The 21173-nt window shown below is 44.0% G+C and overlaps 4 protein-coding genes across 4 annotated transcripts; all 4 read right to left on the bottom strand.

Moving 5' to 3' along the window:
- Nucleotides 1-41: 41 nt before the first annotated feature.
- LOC114789782 (trypsin-like) lies at nt 42-1496 on the bottom strand. Its single transcript, XM_028979161.1, has 5 exons — nt 1457-1496; nt 1202-1355; nt 774-1033; nt 433-569; nt 42-191 (listed from the first exon to the last, which is right to left on the bottom strand). Exons 1-5 carry the CDS (start codon nt 1494-1496, stop codon nt 42-44), a joined length of 741 nt encoding a protein of 246 aa, XP_028834994.1.
- A 1515-nt stretch (nt 1497-3011) lies between these two features.
- On the bottom strand, nt 3012-9312 carry LOC114789781 (zinc finger protein 616). Its single transcript, XM_028979159.1, has 2 exons — nt 8934-9312; nt 3012-8329 (listed from the first exon to the last, which is right to left on the bottom strand). The coding sequence occupies exons 1-2, from the start codon at nt 9136-9138 to the stop codon at nt 4332-4334; spliced, it is 4203 nt and encodes a 1400-aa protein (XP_028834992.1). The 5' UTR covers nt 9139-9312; the 3' UTR covers nt 3012-4331.
- Nucleotides 9313-10978: 1666 nt separating this feature from the next.
- On the bottom strand, nt 10979-16906 carry LOC114790640 (zinc finger protein 629). The gene is made up of 2 exons (XM_028980864.1): nt 16505-16906; nt 10979-14560 (listed from the first exon to the last, which is right to left on the bottom strand). The coding sequence occupies exons 1-2, from the start codon at nt 16848-16850 to the stop codon at nt 11238-11240; spliced, it is 3669 nt and encodes a 1222-aa protein (XP_028836697.1). The 5' UTR covers nt 16851-16906; the 3' UTR covers nt 10979-11237.
- Nucleotides 16907-17007: 101 nt separating this feature from the next.
- On the bottom strand, nt 17008-20702 carry LOC114790857 (neurogenic protein mastermind). Its single transcript, XM_028981257.1, has 4 exons — nt 20528-20702; nt 19546-20225; nt 18640-19062; nt 17008-18548 (listed from the first exon to the last, which is right to left on the bottom strand). Exons 2-4 carry the CDS (start codon nt 19799-19801, stop codon nt 17800-17802), a joined length of 1428 nt encoding a protein of 475 aa, XP_028837090.1. The 5' UTR covers nt 19802-20225; nt 20528-20702; the 3' UTR covers nt 17008-17799.
- Between the last annotated feature and the right edge of the window lie 471 nt (nt 20703-21173).

Genomic DNA, 21173 nt, shown 5'->3' with positions numbered 1-21173 from the left:
AAATTTAATATCAGGATTAATGCTTTGTTACATTGCCATGTTCAGTTGTTGGCAATTGTGGACTTGACCCAGTCAATGTAATTACACACTTTTACATAGACACCAGGGTATCCTGACTGAGCACAGCCATAACCCCAAGATACAACTCCATGAAGTTCTCCATTGCAAACCAAGGGGCCACCAGAGTCACCCTGAAAAAGAGTGGTTTTGGATTATTTTAAATACTGAATAATCTTTTTTTTTCTTCTTTTTTACTGCCCAATCATATGTATGTGCATGTGATTGGAATTGACTAGGAAATGGGGCCTTCAAAAACACTACAACATTTTAATGCAAGCTCTGAAAAATGTGCATAAATCTCTTTATAAAATGACATTTCTGGGATACATCTCTCTGAACCTAGTTTTGGTTGAAGTGCACTGGCATCATTACCTGGCAGGAATCTTTACTTCCCTCGATGAATCCAGCACAAAACATGTTATCAGTGATTTTGTTACCGTAGGCAGCCTTACATGAAGAATGTGAGAGGACAGGCAGATCCAAGCATTGCAAAACTGAGGCATAGTTCACTAGAAGACACAGCACATTGGAATAATACCATGATCATTAATGCATTCAAAGAACTGGCATTGAAGGTTATGAAGACAAATAATGATTACCAATGAACTTAACAACTATTTGAAGAAAATAGTGCATACTATAATATGTTCACTTGAGGAGTACCAGAGGACCAGTGTGCCTCCAGTCTTTCTCAGTAATTTCTCATTCCTTACCTCCTGAGGTAATCAGATTGCCCCATCCTGAGACAAGACACTGGTCTCCAGTCTGGGGACAGCTGGTGGCCAAAGGAATTGGCTTTACATTGTCATTGAAAGTTGCAGGTGTGGACAGCTTGATCAGCATGATGTCATTGTTGAATGAGAAATCATTGTATTTAGGGTGAGCGATAACCTTCTCTGGCCTTATCCTTTGTTCTGTTCCCTCCTCTTCAAAAATATGGTGCTCTCCTAGGTGGAGAGTAAGACGATGGGGACTATGAAGAAAAAAGAATTGATGGAAAACAGAAAAAAAAAAACGATTTAGTTACCAAAACCTGTTACACCAAGCGTTAAAGGGCTTGTCAATTAAAACACCATGCACTCTGGAAGGCAGCGGCAAGACTGGATTTGGTATTTTGCACTGACAAAAAAAAAATACTCACGGCTTATAGCAGTGTGCAGCAGAGACTGCCCACAACTCATTAATCATGGATGCTCCACACCAACGCTGTCCATCATCAAATGTTAGGTACACCTGCCATGGCTGGGAGTGAGGCTCACACTCATAACCCCCAATAATCTTATCATCCAGGCAGGCTGGGAGTCACATAAAAATAAAACATTTTATTAAAAAATTAAAATGTAAATTTTTTTTTTTTTTTTTTACAGTTTTTTTTTTATAATATATTAATACTTACAGACTGCCACGAACAGTACAGCAAACACAGCAACCCTCATCTCTCCAAGTAACCATGAAAATAGTGAGGTAAGATATGTGTATATATATATACACACTTGGCACTGCCTCTCCTTTTTGCATATCAGCTCAAACACTAGTTATATTTAGGAATTCAAGTGAAAATTCCCATGTGTTCAAAACGTTCTTATCTCACTTTCCCACAGCAGATGGATGTGGACAGGTTGTGTTTATTTGCCTTGATTTTCTTTTCTTAGCCTCTTATCCTGTCTACTGATATAAAAGACCAAATAGAAAATGCTTTTTCCTGGTTTACTAATAAACCATAAATGTGCTTTAGAAGGTGTGCAGAAGGTATATAAGCAGAAAGAAAAGAGTGACCAATCTGTTTCTCAAATGAAAAGATGAAGGATGAAGATGCACAATAGCATGCTGTGTATAAAAGTTTGAGCAGAATGCATTAATGTTTCTCTTTGCAGTAAGATATTTACTGTAAATGACAAAAACCAAAAGTCTTGATTCTGACAGTTAATTACATAGACAGAATATAGTTGTGTACAAATACATACTTCTACTTTGTTAATTTAATGGTCGGCTGTTTCCCCTACACTTCCCCTCTGGCATGTGTCTCCTTTCAGCACTGTGACAGTACTCACCTAAAGATTTGGGATCTCCCAGCTGGTAGACCCCCACATGGTGAGTTATAATGTTTCCCAGCTGAAAAGCCATGGAACAGGTGATAGTCCAAAGTTGACAGTTAACCACGTTTGTGGTGATGGACAAGTCAACTGGTTGCTTTTCTCGCAGTTGCAGTGAGCAAACTCCTCCTAAAGAGGTAAAAGGTGTGTATTCCTGCGGGGTGTCCAATTTTGCTCATGCATGCCTTGCAGGGGAAGTCAGGTGGAGTTTCACTTTTCATGCAGCTTCTGATGGTTTTTAAAAGACTCCAGGAAGAAGTTTACTTTTTCACAAAGGGAACAAGCATTAACTCTACTTGTGCTTCCATTGACTGATTTCTCTTCTTCTGACAGGACTACAACATGGGAGTAGACCTTGAGGATCTCAAAGGGCAGTCTGGCAGATAATCTCAAAAATGACCCTCAAAGGACAATAAACAGCTACTTTGAAAACATAGGGGTTTTGTCCACTGAATGTCATGCTCATGCTCTGACCCACAAAGTTGTGTTGATGCAGATAGATACTTTATTCATCCCAGAGGGAAATTGACAATCTGCAGGGCATGTTATCAAAAAGACCAACACCATGAATTGAGACAATTTATCTTTTATTTAAACATCATACAATCAATTAAGTATTAAAATGGTAGCATTCACTAATTTAATAAGGACCACTAATTTAAATCAATACATTTTTACAACTGAGATTCAACTTACACCATTTAAAAAAACACATTAGACTTTAAAGCTTAATTCTATAGACGCTTTTGTATGTACATTTGTAACCAGTTCTTTCAAAGAAATTAAAATAGTATTTCAAAAAGGTTAGAATAGTGCTCAATCTGATCAAGTACTGCAAAACATTTGCTTAATGTTAAGTTTCAGAGTCCATCTCTATTTAATATGAAATGCAAAGCATTTCATAAGCATCAGCAGCATAATTGCATTACATCATGTAAACACAGGGCAAATGCGGAGTAAGATGTAGAAGTAACATAATATATTAAGTACTCAAACCATAATCACACATTCACAAAGAAAAAAAAACAAAACACTGCAGCTATTACTATTAAGCAATGCAACATCGGCCATTAGAAGAAAAATGTGAAGATACAGGACACAGATGTCAGAAAATGGAGGACAAGTGCGCCACACAAACACATCTTTGAAGTAGCACCCCATACATTTGGATAACAAAACCTAAATCAGGTTTCATTTTAGAAAATCAAATTACATGCACTAGACATTTTACTTGACATTACAAAAATCAATTTAAAAGTTTCATACCAATAGTATACACATTTTCTGAGATTAAATGAATAGTCTCCAAAAAAACAAAAAGCCCTGTGAATACAGCAGGTAATGGTGGAGTCAATCTGGCACACCTGGATAAATTTATACAGCAAACACTGAGCCACACAGTAAATATTATGCTTTGATATGGCCAGTCGGGTAGCTATACTCAGAAGCGATATGAACGCATCATGCATTACTAAACAAAAATGAGTACATTGTGAAATTAAGGAGATATTGGGCTATGAATCAAACATATGCTAATTTTTTTCAGGTAACACTGCAATTATCCCATGGATGCACAAATCTGCAACATAAGATAAACAATTACACATTTGCAGAAAGGGAAAAAATGCTCAATTTCAAACACATTTTTTAAATTCATATGTCACTTTTTTATTTTAATCATTACAGGTTAAAGTTAAAAACTTTAGCCATTATATTTAAAACAGCCTTCAGAATAGTAACATTCAGAAAAAGTAGCCATTTGTGCACATTAACATTATCAGACGGGTCAAATAGCTCATGAATTTAAGGTGGTAGTTTATAAGACATGAAGAAGACAAGGGAAAACAATGCATAATATTATGAAGAATGTAATTTAGGTAATGTGGTATAAAGGACACGAAAGCACCAATTTGTCAGAACTGTATCACATATTAAGAAATACGCAGTGCAGAAGCTTTATAGAGGATTATAGTCACTATGAATGCAATAATATTTAAATCATGGAAAGCACCTAAAGCACTACTGATCATAAGTAAGACGAGATTCAAAACCTGCCCATCATCCTCTAACACACAAACAAAATAAATGTTGTACACTGATTAATACAGAAAGCAGAGGTAGCTCAGTCCAAATGAGCAAAGCATCTGAACCATAATTCACTGTGGTGCCGTTATTTAATTAACACACCCCACGAGCATGTTCAATGTAGTGTTGGTGCAACTCTGTCTCTTGGCCAAAAGTCATTCCACATTCAATGCATTTGAGGTGCTCTGTGTCTCTCGTGGGTACACCAGTCTGTTCTTTTTCCCCCTTACACTGCTGCTGGTGTTGAATGATATCTCTGACCTCGGTGAAGATCTGAGGACAGAAGGTGCAGTGGTACGTCTCATTTGTCTTGTGCAGGGCCTCGTGCTGCTGCAGCGCATGCGGGGACAAGAAAGACTTGCCACAGTAGTGGCATTTGTGGCCTTGTAAAGCCTGAGTTCCTGGAGAAAGAGGTGGCGACTGAGGTAAGGCTTCAGCTTTAGAAGAGAAGCCAGGTGACAGAGAAGCACTCAACCTATAACGCAGTTCGGCAGGAAGTCGCCGACGGACCTCATCGTGCCATGCGAGGTGCTGCTGCAGCTGGGCCTCGGTCCAGTAACCACGGCAGCACAGCGCACAGCAGTACGGCCGCGATTTGGTCATGTCCCTGTGAGCAGCTAGATGATTTTCACTGGGGAACGCTTTGCCACACTTGTGACACTTAAAGAAACATTTCCCAGTCTGCTCTGGGAAAATCGCCTCTTCCAGTCCCGCAGGGGGGGAGTCCGGCGGTTCCTTCTTGATGCCGCAGCTTCTCTGGTGGCTGTAAAGAGCGCCTTGAGAATTGTACGGCTTCTCACAGCCAGAGCACGTTAAGGGCTTTGGAGGGCTGAGGGTTTTGGCGGAATGGGCGGCTTTTCTGTGCATCTGCCACTTGTGCGCTCGCAGCCCTCGGATTTTCAGGAAACATTTGGGGCAGTGGGGACACTGATGAACGGTCAACTTTGGACTAGTTTTGCTCCCCCTCATGGCCACTGGGACGGAAGGGGGCTTCATAATGGGCCGAGGGGTGGTTTCTCCAGGAGGGGGCGGGGACCGTGAAGGGCCACTCTTCGTTTTGGTTACCATGCTCGTTTCAGGCCGTTCCGCTGGCGGGGGGTGATGCCGTTGATGCCGGCGCAGAACGCATAAATAGAAGAACCCTTTACCGCACAAATTACAAAGAAATGGTCTCTGGGGAGGAGCCTCGCCATCTACTGACAGAACCCCAGCAAACCTCTTGTCGGTGTGCCATCGTCTGTGCGTTCCAAGAGCGGAGTTGTTTGCGAAATGTCTACCGCACTCTGGACATACATACGGGCCAGTCTTATTTATTTCCCTTTTGCAAAATTTACCATGCAAAGCGATTCTAGACATCTTGGATTTAGACTTTGACAAGTGGGAATTAATTCTTCTGTGAAAATTAAGGGCTCCAAGGACAGAAAACGTCTTGCCAGAGTCCTGCAACTTACTCTTGAATGATGGTTTTGGAGAATTCGTGGACCGATCTGGTTCTGAAGGCATCTCAGCGGTTTTCTCTGGTTTTCCACACTGTTTTTGGTGGGCCTGCAACATGCCTTCATTGCTAAAACGAGTGGAGCAAGACGGACACTGCAGCACATTCCCTTTGGCTTTCGATTTAGTGGATGTCGAAACTGTGTAGCCCACCTCGTTCGTATGGCTCTTCATGTGGAACCGGAGAGCCATTTCGCGGGAGAAGAGCTTCCCACACTCGACACAGCTGTAGGTGTTCTTCTTTACTTGTTCCACCTGATGATCAAAAGATTTAGCAGGAGGCAGAGGAGTTTCATGCACAAGCTGGTGCTTCAAGAAACAAGTCAGGAGGTGATAGGACTTTCCACACACTTCACATGTGTGCACTGCCTTCCGCTTCTGGCTGTGTCCGATCATGTGTCTCGCCAGTGAACTCCTACGCCGCAATTTTAGTCCGCAAACTGGGCACGAAGTTTTGCCAGGTCTGCCACGTCCATTAAGAGCAGGGTACACGTCACTCTTCACATCTTCACATTGTGACTGTTTGTGATGAGACAATGCTCCAGAAGACCAAAAGCTTTTTCCACAGAGCTCACAGTGGAAAGCCTTTGGGCCTAATAAAGTTTTCTTGGGATTGAACAAATCCCTTTTCTCCTCCACAGTGACATTTTCCTGAACTGGTTTAGCAGAGCAAACCTTTTGGTGATCGTGCAGACTGTCAGCGTTGGAGTAGCTCTGATCACACTGCTGGCATGCAAAGGGTTTTTTTACAGTGTGCTGCTGCTGCTGATGGGAAAGCAGGGCAGAAAACCGAGAAAAGAGCATGCCACAATCGTCACATTTCACATTTTTCTTTAAGTCAAGTGGCTCTGAAACCGTGTCAGTTGGGAGGGGCTCTTCGTGTTTTAGCACATGCTCATTTTCATAACCCACTGAGAAGTTATTTTGCTCACAAATTAGGGCCTGATCACTAGTGCTTATAACCTCTGGACTTTTGACCCGTGGCTCTTCCCCTGTTCCATCCATGTGCCACAATCTGTGGCGGTGCAAAATCTCTGCACTGTCAAACGAGAGCACACACTCCAAGCATTCATATTTCTCCAGCTGAGTAGGTGCATTGTTACACAAACTATCTTCTTCGGGCACATTGTCATCAGCTGGTTCAAACTCAACTTGCACAATTTTTACATCTACCTCTGGTTTTAAATGTTCTGAAGGAATATCTGGAGCCACCTGGCCTTGGTTAGCAGAAGTCTCCTCTTTCTCATCATGGTCCGATTCACAAACTAAATGCAAGTCCGGATTGCGATCCTCCAGAACATCCTCCTCCACCTCCTCATGCTCTGATGAAAAATCAGATTCTGTAACACTAACCACTTCTACATTTAGTTCTTCACTTGACATTAAATTATAGTCAGTGCCGTGATCTTGCTCTTCATCAATCTCCGGAACCTGAGTGTTATCCTGTGAATAAATCATTGCGCCAATGGCAAAGTTTTCAGTCTTCAAATTGTCACACAAGTACAGCTTCTCCTGAGGTGAAGTGCCCATGTTTAATGTCTGAGGTGCGTTTTCAATCACATCATCATAGACGTCCGTGTGACATAGCCTGTGAGACTGCAGTGCGGAGGCCCGTGAAAATCTGCGACCGCAATCCTCGCACTCAAATGCATTTTTTTTGAGCTGGTGCACTTGATGAAGGAAGGATTTGGCTGGTGCCTCTTCACTATGAGCCACCCTCTGGTGCTTGTGGTAAAAGGTGAGCGACGTGAAAACCTTGCCACATTCTTCACAGGTGAAGGATATGCCACTTTGGTCTCGTCTTTTGTGCCAGCGCTCATGGCATGCCAAGGCAATGTTGCTTATGAACTCCTTCCCACATTCAGAACACTGAAAAGGCCTTTTTGGCTCCTCCTTTATTACCTTAACAACAGAGGGACTGCAAACGCTGCTGAATCGCTGATGTGTGCTCAAGCCACATGCTGTGCGAAAAGACCGGCCGCATGTGCAAGCATACGTCTTTTCTGGACTTTCCTTTGCAGGCTTGGAACTTAGTTTGTCATCACAGTCAGTTTCAATGGAAGCTACAGGCAGCTGTGACTTCAGGGTTCCACTGTTGCGGGATTTCACAAGTTTCACTTCATGGCAACGTCGGTGGGCATCGAGAGCAGATGCACGGGAATAAGAGCGGCCACAGGTAGGGCATTGGAAAGATTTTTTCTTGAGGTGAGCCAACTGGTGGAATACAGACTTAGAGGCCTGTTTATGAGACCGTTGATGATTTAGATATTGGCCAACACTGGAATATGATTTACCACAGTCTTCACATTCATACAGTCGAGGTTTCACAGGCCCAAGACCCTGCTGTCTTGCCTGATTGCGGTGCTTAAGCTGGTGGCTAAAAAAGCCTCTGGAGTTGGAAAACTTGCGGCCACACAAAGCACAACACAGGATCCTCCGACCTCCATCCTCAGATACAAGAAGGTCATTCCACTGCGAATCAACATCCAGGCAGACTATAGGCCCATCATGGGTGTTTTCACTAGGATCCTCCAGGCAGGGCTCCTCCTCATCCCCAAAGGTCTCAACACAATCCACAGTGCTGATTTGCCAATCCCCTAGGAACAACAAAGGAAAATGGACAATCAACCACAATACTGACTTATTAAATAAAATAAAGTTCACAAAAAAAAAACTTATCAAATAAGTAAATAATTGATTCATTTAAACTCTGCACAAAGCATTTATTGGATTGATAAATTTCTCATTAAAATGTGATGCACATCAAAGCATCTGACAGTTCAGACAAAGTGATGTGGTCCACAACAGGCTGGCCAACCCTGAAAACCGCCGCTAAGAAACTTGTTAGCGAATTAAAATAAAAATGAAAGACGCAGTTTCATGTTTTGCATAGTCAAAAACTCTGTCTATTCTTTATTTCGCTTTAGAGCTAATGTTGGCAAAACAACATTACCAACACTGACAGAAATGTGTAGAACTGGGTACAGTGAACAGATGCGTACAGACTAAGGGCGCTTTTTATATCATCAGCTCCATAGGAGCATGGCGGAGGAAAAAAATGGAGTTTAGGCATCTACCAAGCTAATTAAGTGTTATTAAGGCCGACATGGCCCGCATGGTTAGCTGAAGTGGTGCCAAGAAGCTAAGCAAAACACGCCGCGTTGCGCTAGCGCGCTAACCGCGTTAAAAAACGTGCTTTACCGCCAACTCGGTCGTCTTGATCCGGGGAGGCTCCGCTATTGGCAGCTCTCTGGGAACTTGCAGCCGCTTCCCCCAACTTTATCTGGTCGTATTCGTCTTCCTCGATCCGCTCCTCTTTAATTGTAACAGTGTGAACGGAGCCGAGCTCCACAACTTCGACGCGGTTCTCGGACCCCGCTGGGCCACCGCATCCGTCCTCGCTCATCACTTTAATTTTATTCAATCAGTGCAGAAAAACAGGCGACGGAGGGCTTGGCTCCCTCTCGGCCACGACAAACTATCCCACAACACGCGTATACAATTCTGCGGCCATGAAGGCTGCGTTCTCGCCCACAGTTCCCTGTAGCGCACAGTAAGTAAAACGGCTTGTAAACCGCAAAGGACAGCGGCGGAGAGGAAAAAAACACAACAGGCGGCCCCCGGATATTACGACACGCGTAACTTCCTGAATCGCGCAGAGGGCCGATTTCAAGCACATCTGCAGGTGCACTGGGACCGGGAACCAGGCGAGCACGTGACTTGTAGATCAGCGCGATCTACAAGCTCAGCGCGACATCCGCTGAGCGTTTGTCAACGTCTACTGAAGAAAACAATATTGCAGAAGAAAGCAGTCAGCAAACACCCGCCAATCCAAACATATTATAGAAACAGAGAAAAAAAGATTTATATTTGTATTTATAATTTAAAAAATACTTTCATAATTTTCAACATAAAAAATGTTGATCAAACAAGGCAATGTAGAAGTCCATCCTTAATAACAATTAGAGCTCTTTCGTTTTTTCGTTGTTTCAATAATAAAAACAGTAGCCTATAAAATATGCGCTGCATCGTGCAGAAAATATTTCAAAATTGCCGTTTAAGTCGTAATTAGCATGCACGCTACCCAAGCACATCGGTGCATATTAACATACAATTATTTTCTAATAATGAAAACAATACTCACACAACACAACAAAATACCTGGTCACATGATTAAGTCGTGCATGTTTATAGCAGCCGAAAATGGCGACATTCATTTAACATTTTATTTGTGGGATTAAACTAGGCCTACATGCCTATATAATTTTATAATGATAGTTTAAATATCTTTATTCACATGTTTGACATAACTCTATAAAGGTTGCCGAACACAACACTCCCTGGGCACATTTCTTGGTAATGGGGCTGGTAGTAGCCTAGTGGGTAACACACTTGCCTATGAACCAGAAGACTACAGAGTCACAGGTTCAAACCTCACTTACTACCATTGTGTCCCTGAGCAAGACACTTAACCCTAAGTTGCTCCAGGGGGACTGTCCCTGTAACTACTGATTGTAAGTCGCTCTGGATAAGAGCGTCTGATAAATGCCGTAAATGTAAATGTAATGGCATTTCATTTTGTGCACCGTGTGCTGTGCTTGGCTTGTCTCAATGACAAAAACAATCTCTTTCACACTATTTTTTCAACATATGTCATAAATACTCCTGCAGACAAGTTAAAAAAAAGTTTAGCATATCTGCATTTGATTCAATGTAAGGAATAAACTTTATTTATTAAAGAAAGAAGTTTAATTGCCATGACTCAACTTTCAGACCACTTCACCCGGATGGCTGAGAATCTTCACATTCAGCTTTATTACCTTTTATCTGCGTATTTTAATTGTGGTTATAGTGATGCTGAGATGCTCAGACTAATGGGAATACACAAGCCAGTATCTTCTCCGAAGCCATCTCACTGCCGTCAGATGCTTAGAATTGAACAATAAACAAAGAAGATTCTTCTTGTAGAAGAACTACTTCTCGATGGGCTATTTCTCAATGAAATCTACATTTAAAGAGAATTTATGATCAACATAATCTATACTTCCAAAAGCATGAATTATGTAAAAATATACAGTACTCAGTCACCATCACCAATTTTAGGATAAATGGTCATCTTTTGCCCTGTGTGTGTGGTGAGTTAATGAAACAGGTTTTATGCATGTGACATAGCACTATATATTCACTTCATCAATACATATTTTATACATTAATATCGGAAACCTTCAAATCAAATACACAAGTCAGAATTTTGATGTTAATATTTATTTAAATGTTTATTTGGCAGGCATAGGTCTGAAAAAGACCCGACTAGTTTACAACCTACTATTTATATAAAACACATTTAAACAGGCGCTTACTTTTAGCTGAGAGAAGGTTGTTTAAATATTCAAATAAATGAACACTGATACGATTTGAGATATTCAATTAAGGAAAATCTAAACAAAAGGTTGATATTTTGGCAGCTTGTTAGTGCTCATAGCATTTTCGTCTGTGGGTTCAGCATCAGATCTCTCCTTTTGCATGTTGCATGTAATGCATTTGCAAGTCCAGCTCTTGAGGTAAGGAACGACCACAGATCATGCACTGGAAAAGGCGGTCTGGGGGGAAATTCAAGCGGCTACCAAGGGCCAGTTCAGCCCTGGGTCCGATCTGAGGTAGGGGCACGGTCTGTGGCATGTGTGGCCTGTCTCCAACTATACTCTGCGGGTTAAAAAAAATGTTCTGAGGTGGCGGGCGTGGGAGCTGGCTGACAGCAACGGAATGCAGAGGGTGCGCGGCAGGCAGCGCAAGTGGCGTTAGTGAAGACAGCGGAGAAGACAGAAAAGGGGGCGTCTGGTTAATGAGGATCCGAGGACCTGCTGGTATTGGCAGAGGCTGCTGGGTTTGTCCGTTTCCTTGCTGAATTGGCCCTGCAAGCAGGGTCTGGGAAATGACTGGCGCGGTCCGGAAGCCCCACAGGGTGGGCCTGTCCCCATGAGGAAAAGGCGCAGCTCCATACTGAATGGTTATTGGTCCCACCTGGGCTGATGTGGGCGCCCTAACCCATGAAGAGGTAATATGTGGCTGCTGCTGCTGCTGCTGCTTCTGCTCTACACCCCGCCCAGGTGACTCTGGTAAGCTCAGAGCTTGGGGCAGAAGTGCTGGCGATTTGAAAGCCCACACCGCCCCCTCTTGTCCTGAGGTGAGCCGAGTTGCCTCTGAAACCGCAACCTGACTGAGTGTTATAGAAATGGGAGGAGCGCCAGGTTTACCAGACCCAGCGGGTGCTTTGAAATTCCAGACCTTCAGTTCATCCTTTTTTTGGCCAGCAAGCTGTTCGGGTGCTGGACCGGGAGCCTTTTCTTTGCTAGGACAATTTTGAACAAGCGTAGGCTCGCAAGAATCCCCAGTTGTTGGGTTCTGCTGCTGTGCAGTGGCTAGCATCGATGGACTTGTGGTGCTTTGTCCACCTGGAGATGGTTCGCTGCCCGGAACAGGAAGTCCATCCTCTCTCGCAGGATTCTGCTCAGGGCCACTGCTCGTGTCCGAGGGTGCATGTATACTTTGGATAGCTTTTAACTGACCTTCAGCCTGCGCGTTTTCTGACTGCCACGGGGGGGTTTGCATGACTGGCTGGAGTAATCGGTCCATTTTCCAGAGCTGTTGGACAGTCAGAGTCTGTGGGTTTTGATGCTCCTGCAGCGCTCGCGGCCTTATCTGCACCTGGAAATTGGGCTGATGTATAAAGATTTGCGGCTGTTGCAGGTTCTGCTGCCACTCTTGCCCTTGACCCGGAAACGATACAGCCAGCGGTGGCAATCCAGACCCTGGCCTGTTCCCCCAGCGCGGCCAACCTGATCTGCTCCCTCTCCTGGCCCTACTCCCCGCACCCATAGCCCTGCCCACTCCCTGGGAGGCCACGGGTGAGGAGTCGGGCTGATTGGACGCCTGATGCTTTCTCATGTGAATCTTCTGGTGGACCAGCAAGCTGCTCAACCAGGGGAATGATTTGTTACATTCCTGGCAGCGATGGGGGCGCTCGCCCGTATGAGTGTTTAGATGGTCGCGGAGCAGGTACGCCAGCCCAAAGCTTTTGCTGCAGAGGTGGCACTTGTGTGGCTTGTCCCCAGTGTGAGAGAGCATGTGGCGCTGCAACTGGGCCTCCTCGCTGTAACCCTTGCGGCACTGTGTGCACCGGAATGGCTTCTGCTGGTGAAGTCTCTGGTGGGTTTTCATGTTCTGGAGGAAGGCAAAGTCTTTCCCGCAGTCGGGACATTTGTATGGCTTCTTCCCTGTATGAATGATGACATGCTGCTGCAAGTAGCTGCTGAATCTGAACGACTTTCCACATACATTACAGTGATAAGGCTTGTCTTTACTATGAATGCGCATGTGCAGCTCAAGGACAGAGCGGTGGCGGAAGCCTCTGCCACACTCGCGGCATTTCAGAGGCTTCTTGTCCACCTGGTTCCCGTACAATCCCACCCCAGCCACGTTTTCAGCCTTAACCACTCCAAGACCCCTAACGTCCCTCTTTATTTCAACAGACGCAGCCTCGTGGGTCGCAACGTGTGACCGTAGGCTGGGCTCATCTGAAAATCTTAGTGGGCAGCGAGGGCAGACATGGACCTCTTCTAACTGTTTCCCATTACTTAGGCGCTCAAACTCTGCCTCGTGGACCAACATGTGCGCCCTCAGGTCGGTCACTTTGTCGTAGATCTGGGGACAAAGTGGGCAGTTGAAGGCACGCTTTAGCTCCACAGCATGGTTGGCGTTCTCCTTTCCCTCCTCATTCAACATCCTCCTTTTAGACGGGTCATGAGTCTGCACATGGGCCTGCAGGCTCGTCTCTTCGGTGAAAGTGAGCGGGCAGTGAGGGCAGCTGTGAAGGTGCTTTTTATGCTGGCGACAGTGAGCCCGCATGTTCTGGGCAAACGCGAACCTTTTTCCACACTGAAGGCAGCGGAAAGGCTTTTGGCCCGTGTGCAGATACTGGTGCTGGTGCAAGAGGCTGCTGTACTTAAAACTCTTACCACAAATGCTACACTCATAAGGACTCTCCTCTGTATGCTTCCTCCGGTGGTCCTCCATGACAGAGCGGTGCCTGAAGACCATATGGCATTCAGGGCACTCGTAGGGCTTCAGAGCAGCATGGGAACGCTGATGGATCCTTAACGTCATGGCACACTGAAAGCCTTTGTTGCACTCCAAACAACGGAAGGGACTGTCCAAGGAGTGCATCTGCATGTGAGCATTAATGGACACCCTGTACTGGAACTCCTTTCGACAGAGCGGGCAGCGATAAAGCTTTTCTGGGGCCTGGTGGCAGCAGTGATTGCGCAACTTGACCAGGGTCGGAAAAGTTTCCCCACAATTCTCACACTGAGGACTCTTCTCCTTATTGTGAGGTCTCTTCTCTGAAGGCGGCGCCATGTCTACCTTCTTGTGTTCGCTGCGATGCTTAATGAGGCTGCTCCTGTGCTGAAAAGTGACGCCACATTCTTTGCACGTGAGAGACGCTTGTTCGTCCTGGTGTATGTGGAAGTGCCGGTGCAGGTTGTACGTCTCCCGACGGGTGAACTTCTTCCCGCAATCGCGGCACTCCAGCCTGGTCTTTCTCTTCTTTACAGCTAACCCCGCCTCTCCCCCTCCCAAATCCTCTTCCCCTGCCTCCCCATCAGCATCTCCCTCAGCCTGCAGCTCTTCACTTGCACATTGTGTTGCACACGCTTCCTCGTCCAGCATTTGAGACAGTTTCTCTTTTTCAATGTCTTTGGTGTCTGACCCATGTTCTGCACAAGCTTTGTCCCTTGATTCGGGTGCGGTTTCGAGTTCAGCCTCATCTTCTGTTGAAGAAAAGAATAAAAATACAAGTAAATTATTTTCAAACATTTGCCAAAACAGCTATGCATACAATTATTAAAACGGTCAAATGAAATTACACAATGCAGAGTTACAGTCCAAGACAGCAGAACATGTAGACATATGAGCAAGAAAGCAAGATGAGTGACAAGGTTGAAATCCTTAGAGTGACACACACAATGATAATGGAAAAGACAAGGAAAACATAGAAAACAATTCCACTAATTGCTGTTTTTTGGCCTGAGAATTGTGAATTTCATGTGTGGGAAACAATTAAACCACATTAAAATATCTTGAATTTTATAAAATCATAAAGAAATCATATTTAACTGCTTCATTTAATATGCAAATTTATGCTGTGCTCAAAACTACAGTATTTATAACACTTTGGAACCATTTTAATCAATCAATGTATATATTCTCAAGAAAGGTTTAATGGGTTGGCATCAGTACACATTCCTTCCTGTTTTCCTGCTTTATCCAAATTTCAGACAAAGTTTTTTGCTGTAAGAACTCCTTTAAGGTTTCCACAAACCTGTTGTTTTAAGACAGAATTAATATCCTGACAGTCATCTTCAGATGTCATATACACAATGTTAGTGTGGTTTTTGACAATATTATAAGCTGCCCAAAGAACTTAATTGTGTAGGGTGTTAGTAGCCAAGTGGGTAACAGACAGATGACCCAGGTTCAAACCCCACTTACTACCACTGTGTCCCTGAGCAAGACACTGTCCCTGTAACTACACTCCTGCACGCTCTCTCAGATCGGCAAACGAAAGGAGACTAAAAATTCCTTCTTCACGGGGTCTCCGATTCCAATCATGTCTGTTCTCCGTTGTTGTCCCTGGCTGGTGGAACAACCTGCCCTCCTCCACACGACTAGCCGAGACTATCACCACTTTTAAGAAGAAGGTGAAAACCCTCTTATTCTAAAAATATTACAGACAAATCTAACACTTACACAAGCACATGCGTACACATTGAATAAACAAATACAAAATGTATAAATACATTATAATTTTTCTTAGTCTAGCACCCAACAATCCCCGAGCATGCTCTTCAATGACAAGTCTAAGCCTTATCAGGGCTCTTAGTTTGTAAACTCGATATTATATAGAAATCGAACGAGAATTGCTGGTGTCTTCCTATTGTAAGTCGCTTTGGATAAAAGCGTCTGCTAAATAAAGTAAAGTAAAGTAAAGTAAAGTAACTGCTGATTGTAAGTCACTCTGGATAAGAATGTCTGATAAGTGCCGTTTTAATGTCGGATTTAATGTACACAACAAGGGTATGTTTTGCTGTTTTGGTCCAAGACTGACATGTCAGTGGTGACGTCCAATTAGGAAACGTCCTAAAACATACATTCCACTAGCAAAATAAATACAAGTGTGTAATTAGGCTGTAGATTCCACTATTTCACAGGCGCATGGGTCCAGGCATCTGAAAATGGCCACCATATCTCATGAAATGTCAAGGCAGCGTAACTCGTAATCTGCATGAACTAGGCCAGAAAAATGGCACAAAACTACAATTTCGAGACAGCCAAGACCGGAGAATGTCAGAAGAATTACAGTAAGCACGCCTTGGCCGGGGTTTATGGCGACACTGGTAATATTGTCTCGTGACACCCACCATAAATAAGTGCAGAAAGATTTCTATTGGGAAGAAGGTGACCAATTGCAACAGGCCTGTGACTAACAAATGGCAAACGGTGACAAGGAAAAAATAGGGCATAGAGTTCCAACGATAGGGTGGTAGTAGCCTCGCCTATGAACCAGATGACCCAGGTTCAAATCCCACTTACTGCCACTGTGTCCCTGAGCAAGACACTTGACCCTGAGTGTCTGCAGAGGGGAACTGTCCCTGTAACTACTGATTGTAAGTCGCTCTGGGTAAGGGCGTAAATGTAATATGTCCTCATCTTACCTTGGGTCTCAGCCGGTTTTTCGCGCAGGACTTCTTCCGGTTCTTGATCGGATCCGACTCGCGACTCACGATCCACATCAACGGCAGGCGCAGCGGGTTCCTTCTCAGGGACGACGGGCTCTTTGGAAGATACGGAACCGTGATCTGTAGCAAATCCAGCGTGACTGTCCGGCGAGTCGGAGTCATGATCGTGTCCGCTTCCTGCTCCCCCGTCGCCCTCGCCGACCCCGCGATCGTCGCAGTCGCGCGTCCGGTCCGCAGGTTCCGACTCGAGCTGCTGCTCCGGGCCACCCGTGAGCGGCGAGCCGTCAGGTCTCTCGGGTTTTTGAGTGTACTCGGCAGCCATGTTTCCAAACCAGTCGTCTCCCCTGCTCGGCACGCGAGCGAGTGGGAGGGCGTGATGACGTCATCGGGTCCCGGGGTCTTGCTACAACACACCACCTACTGCACCACATCACCTGTTTCCTGCTAAAAAAAGCCATAAAAGCCAGGCATTTACACAGTTCAGTAAGCGTTGCCTTTATTTATGTAATACAGTACAGTATAATATGACACAATGTTATGTTAAAGTACATATATTGCCATATATAGTCCACGTGAAGGCCCAAATTGTGCAAAATAGTGAAACGTTTGCAAATGCGTTGCATCTTTATTGTTCTCAAGCCCAAACTGCATGCAAGCAAAGTGCATACAACATCAGAACACATTCTTAAGTCAGAATTAACATTAATATAAAAGTGTTTTCCTCCTTTATCCAAATTTCAGACATGCTTTCTGAAAAGTTTTTTTGCCGTAAGAACTCCTTTAAGGTTTCCACAAACCTGTTGTTTTATGACAGAATTAGTATCCTAACAGTCGTCTTAAAATATTTGCACAGTTCCTTTAATGATATTGCAGCTAGGTCTTATTAGATGCCCCTTCAATGCAGTGACTGGAATGGTAATTTAGTAAATATTCTACCATAAGCAATCCAATGGATCAAACACACAAAAAAAAATCTTTATTATAATGCATGGAAAGCATTTTAAAGTGTTTCTAAATAATGTTACGATGATTGTCTCCCCAGTTTTAAACCATTATTTTGTTCTACAAAACAGTGCAAAATGAGGGTGTCTCAATGTATTACAAAGAATGAGTTAATATCAAACATTAATGAATGTGTGAAAACACAGGGCATCTTACTTTATCACCGGTATGAATCATGTATGAAGAATTTCCATTTAGATTAAGCATTTTTTAAATATAATAAATACTTTGATATCAATTAAATCATTTACAGTTTCCATCTTTTCCATCTAGCGTCTCCGCCTCCGTCGCTGATCAACAGTCCTCCCCCGTCTTGGCTGCTGTGCTGTGCCATTTATATCTACAGATTGGTCAGGCTGGGTTGTACCATGTAAAATATCAGGGGGTGGAGGAATAGAAGGCATCGAGGATGGAGGATGATCTCTTAAATTTGGGGAATGTTGCTCCTGCTGCTGTTCTACCTGTTGATTCTGCTGTAACTGTTGTTGTTGTTGCTGCTGCTGATGCTGCTGATGCTGCTGCTGCTGACGTTGTTGTGCCTCAAGAATTCCCAGGAGCCTCTGCAGCAAAATATTATTTTGCTGTAAGCAGATTGACAGTGCTTCTTGTGAAGCCACCAGTGCCTGCATGTCTTGTCTGAAACCTTCCCCAAATTCTCGAAGGCTCTGTTCTACCCTGTCCCCAAGCTGCACTGCTGCTTCCCCAAGTCCTCGAAGTTCATCCTCAAGCCAGGAGACCCGGGGAGTGGGGGCTTCCAACACACCCTGGTGGGTCCCAAGTGAAGGCTGAGGACTTGGCTGGGGGGTTCCATTAAGGAAAGGAGCACTGTAGAGGGGAGAGGGGGGAAGCCAGCGCTCCGATGTTGGGGGAGGAACAATTCCTAGCCCCAAACCAAATCCTAGCTTGTCTTCCATGCTGTTGTCAGGACCCTCGCAATCACCCTCCCCATCTTCTCCTTCAGGTTCACCAACCTCCTCCTCCTTCTCAAAACCATCTCTTTCAGAGCCATCCCCAACACCTAGAACAAACGGGGCATTTCTTGTGAACACTAATTACTCTTTATCATATTTAGATTTTGTTTTTCATTAATAAGTAAAATGATTACATACCAACATCAGCATCAGAAAAACACATGAAGCTGCCCTTCCCTCGAATACTTTGCTTCTGTCTGGCCTGCTGAAGCCTGGGGCTCGCCTGAGCGGGCCTGCCGAGTAGAGTTGTTCCCCTGCTAGTTGGTAAGTAACAACTGCGATGCCTGGCATCAGCCAGCCTTCCTCCATTCCTCCTCTTCAGATCATCCCATCGCTTCTTCACCTCACGTAGGGTGCGCGGGACTCTTGAAACCGCATTTACCCTTTCGAGAATTCCAGCCCAAATGCGCTCCCGTTCACGACGGCGCAACCTCCCCGCTGGTCCGAAGAGTTCACCTTCACACCGGGTCACCTCAGACACCAGCACTTCCAGCTCGGCACCACTAAACCGACTCTTTCGTTTACCTCCACCCCCTGCCAAGGCAGCAGACACTGCTCTATCTGGGGACAAAAAACATAAGTAAAATATTAAATAAATAAATAATAAAAAAACAAAGGAATTAGGGGTGTTATCAAATAACAATATGGCAATATAATTTACGTGGTGATATTGTATGAATAAAGGGACATATCACTATACTATCACTATACATATCACTATACTAATATCACTATTTTTGGATACAAATTTAGTCCAAAATTCAGTTATGAGTTATGTTGTTTTGGCTGAATTATTTATGTAATATGATCCACACAGATCGCACACAGCATCTTGTATTTCAGCTCTGTTTTTACATTTTCAGTGAGCTGTAGAATATCGCAATATGTACAGCATCACAATATATCATGATGTAATTGTATTGTGACCCACGTATCATGATACGTATCATGAGATCCTTGTTAATAAACACCCCTAAAAGAAATTATTCAAACTTATTTAAAATTATAAATAAATAAATATAATTAAAAAAAAAACTCACTCACTCTGCTCAGAAGGAATGAGGTCATCAGATGACAAGCCAGGGGCTACAACATTTGGGTGCACAACAACCACGTTGAAGGGGAGTCCACCGGGGAGACCCCCGTTATGGTCACAGCTGCCGTCTGAATCGTCGTCCTCCCTGGGAAAGCCATCCTCCGAGACGCCACCTCCAAACGGTCCTTCTGGGGATTCCACTTTTATGTGCATGGGAGGCGAATGCTCATACAGCAGACCCCCCTCCTCATAGTACTCAGTCATGAATCAGGCCTGGATTGCTGACACCCTGACCGGAATGGCAGATGTAGTGCCATTCACTCAGCAGACAGGAGCGGCCTGACCATTAGTGGCGATCAGTTCTGCTTGGCTAAATGGACTAGTAACCACTAGTAATGCACACCAGTGTTGTTTATTAATATGTAAATGTACGATGGTATAACAGCAGCTGCTGGTCTGTTATTTTACTGTAATGAGCGCGTTCTGTATCATTTAATGCAGCCATTTAACAAGGAGTACTACAGACGTAATAACCATGTGCATTCCAAACTTGACAAGTGAATACACAACACTTGCCACTTCTAAGATTGTAAATGATTGCGAACAAGACTACAGAGTAGTCCTGCTCTTGCTAATTTTCCAAACATAAATGAACTGAGAGGGCAGGGGAATTTTTTAGACAACAAGACTGGGAGAAAGGGAAAAGAGAGAGAGAGAGAGAGAGAGAGAGAGAGAGAGAGAGAGAGAGAGAGAGAAAACACATATTTTCAAGTTGCCATAGCATTTTATCAAATGACTTGGTGACATGGCAGAATATAGAACGTCAGGCTAAACGCGCCTCCACCGCAACGAATGCGCATTCCGCATAAATTACCTTAGCCAACACAGGCTATGTCAGAACTAGCTAGCCACATCCTGGCTGCAGTGACATGTCACTGCACCATTTGAAGCAGCGACGTAGAAACGACTAGGATCAAATCCCTTACTCACCCCGTGGAATCAGTACGGACTGAGCCAAAACTGGCCAGAACAAAATACCAAGGTGGCGAAATAAACGCAGCCTGTTTGAAAATCTTTCTTTCACAGAAACAGGGAAGCGTCGCGCAGTTTTGACGTCACCGCGGCTCCAGGGACTTCGCTTCAGGGCTCATTAGCAGAAACCAATTTACCCTGAAGATCAAGTAGAAGAACAGCGCATAAAAATGTAATGTAATGTAACGTAATTTCATTAAAAGGAATAATTATTCATTTGGTGTGTTTAAGCCCATCAAGAAAGAGATCTATTTCCAAGTCGGTAAAATGTATTGGACATACAATTCTCCAGTGTCTAGAAAGTTAAGCCTTAATCTTATTGAAATATGCCATACAATTAATTAAAACCTTTTAATAAATATTTGCCCACAGACATACGATAAAACAATAAAAGACCGATTAATGTCTGTACCAAGAAATGTTAAAAATACTGATCAAAAAACACATTTCTGCCCATGATTCAATGTGCATGGGTGCATTATTCTTCAGACTGATGCTCATTATGTTGGCATCTTTGTGGTAGCACCGTAGTTGAGGCTATGCCAACTCGCATAAAATAACTGAATGTATCTGCCATTATGGCAGTGGTGGCCTAGTGGGTAAG

This window comes from Denticeps clupeoides, chromosome 5 (assembly GCF_900700375.1).
Source record: "Denticeps clupeoides chromosome 5, fDenClu1.1, whole genome shotgun sequence".
NCBI classification, from domain to species: Eukaryota; Metazoa; Chordata; class Actinopteri; order Clupeiformes; family Denticipitidae; genus Denticeps; species Denticeps clupeoides.
Note: the sequence above shows the minus strand (reverse complement) of the source record. Positions and strands in the feature narration are given on the sequence as shown.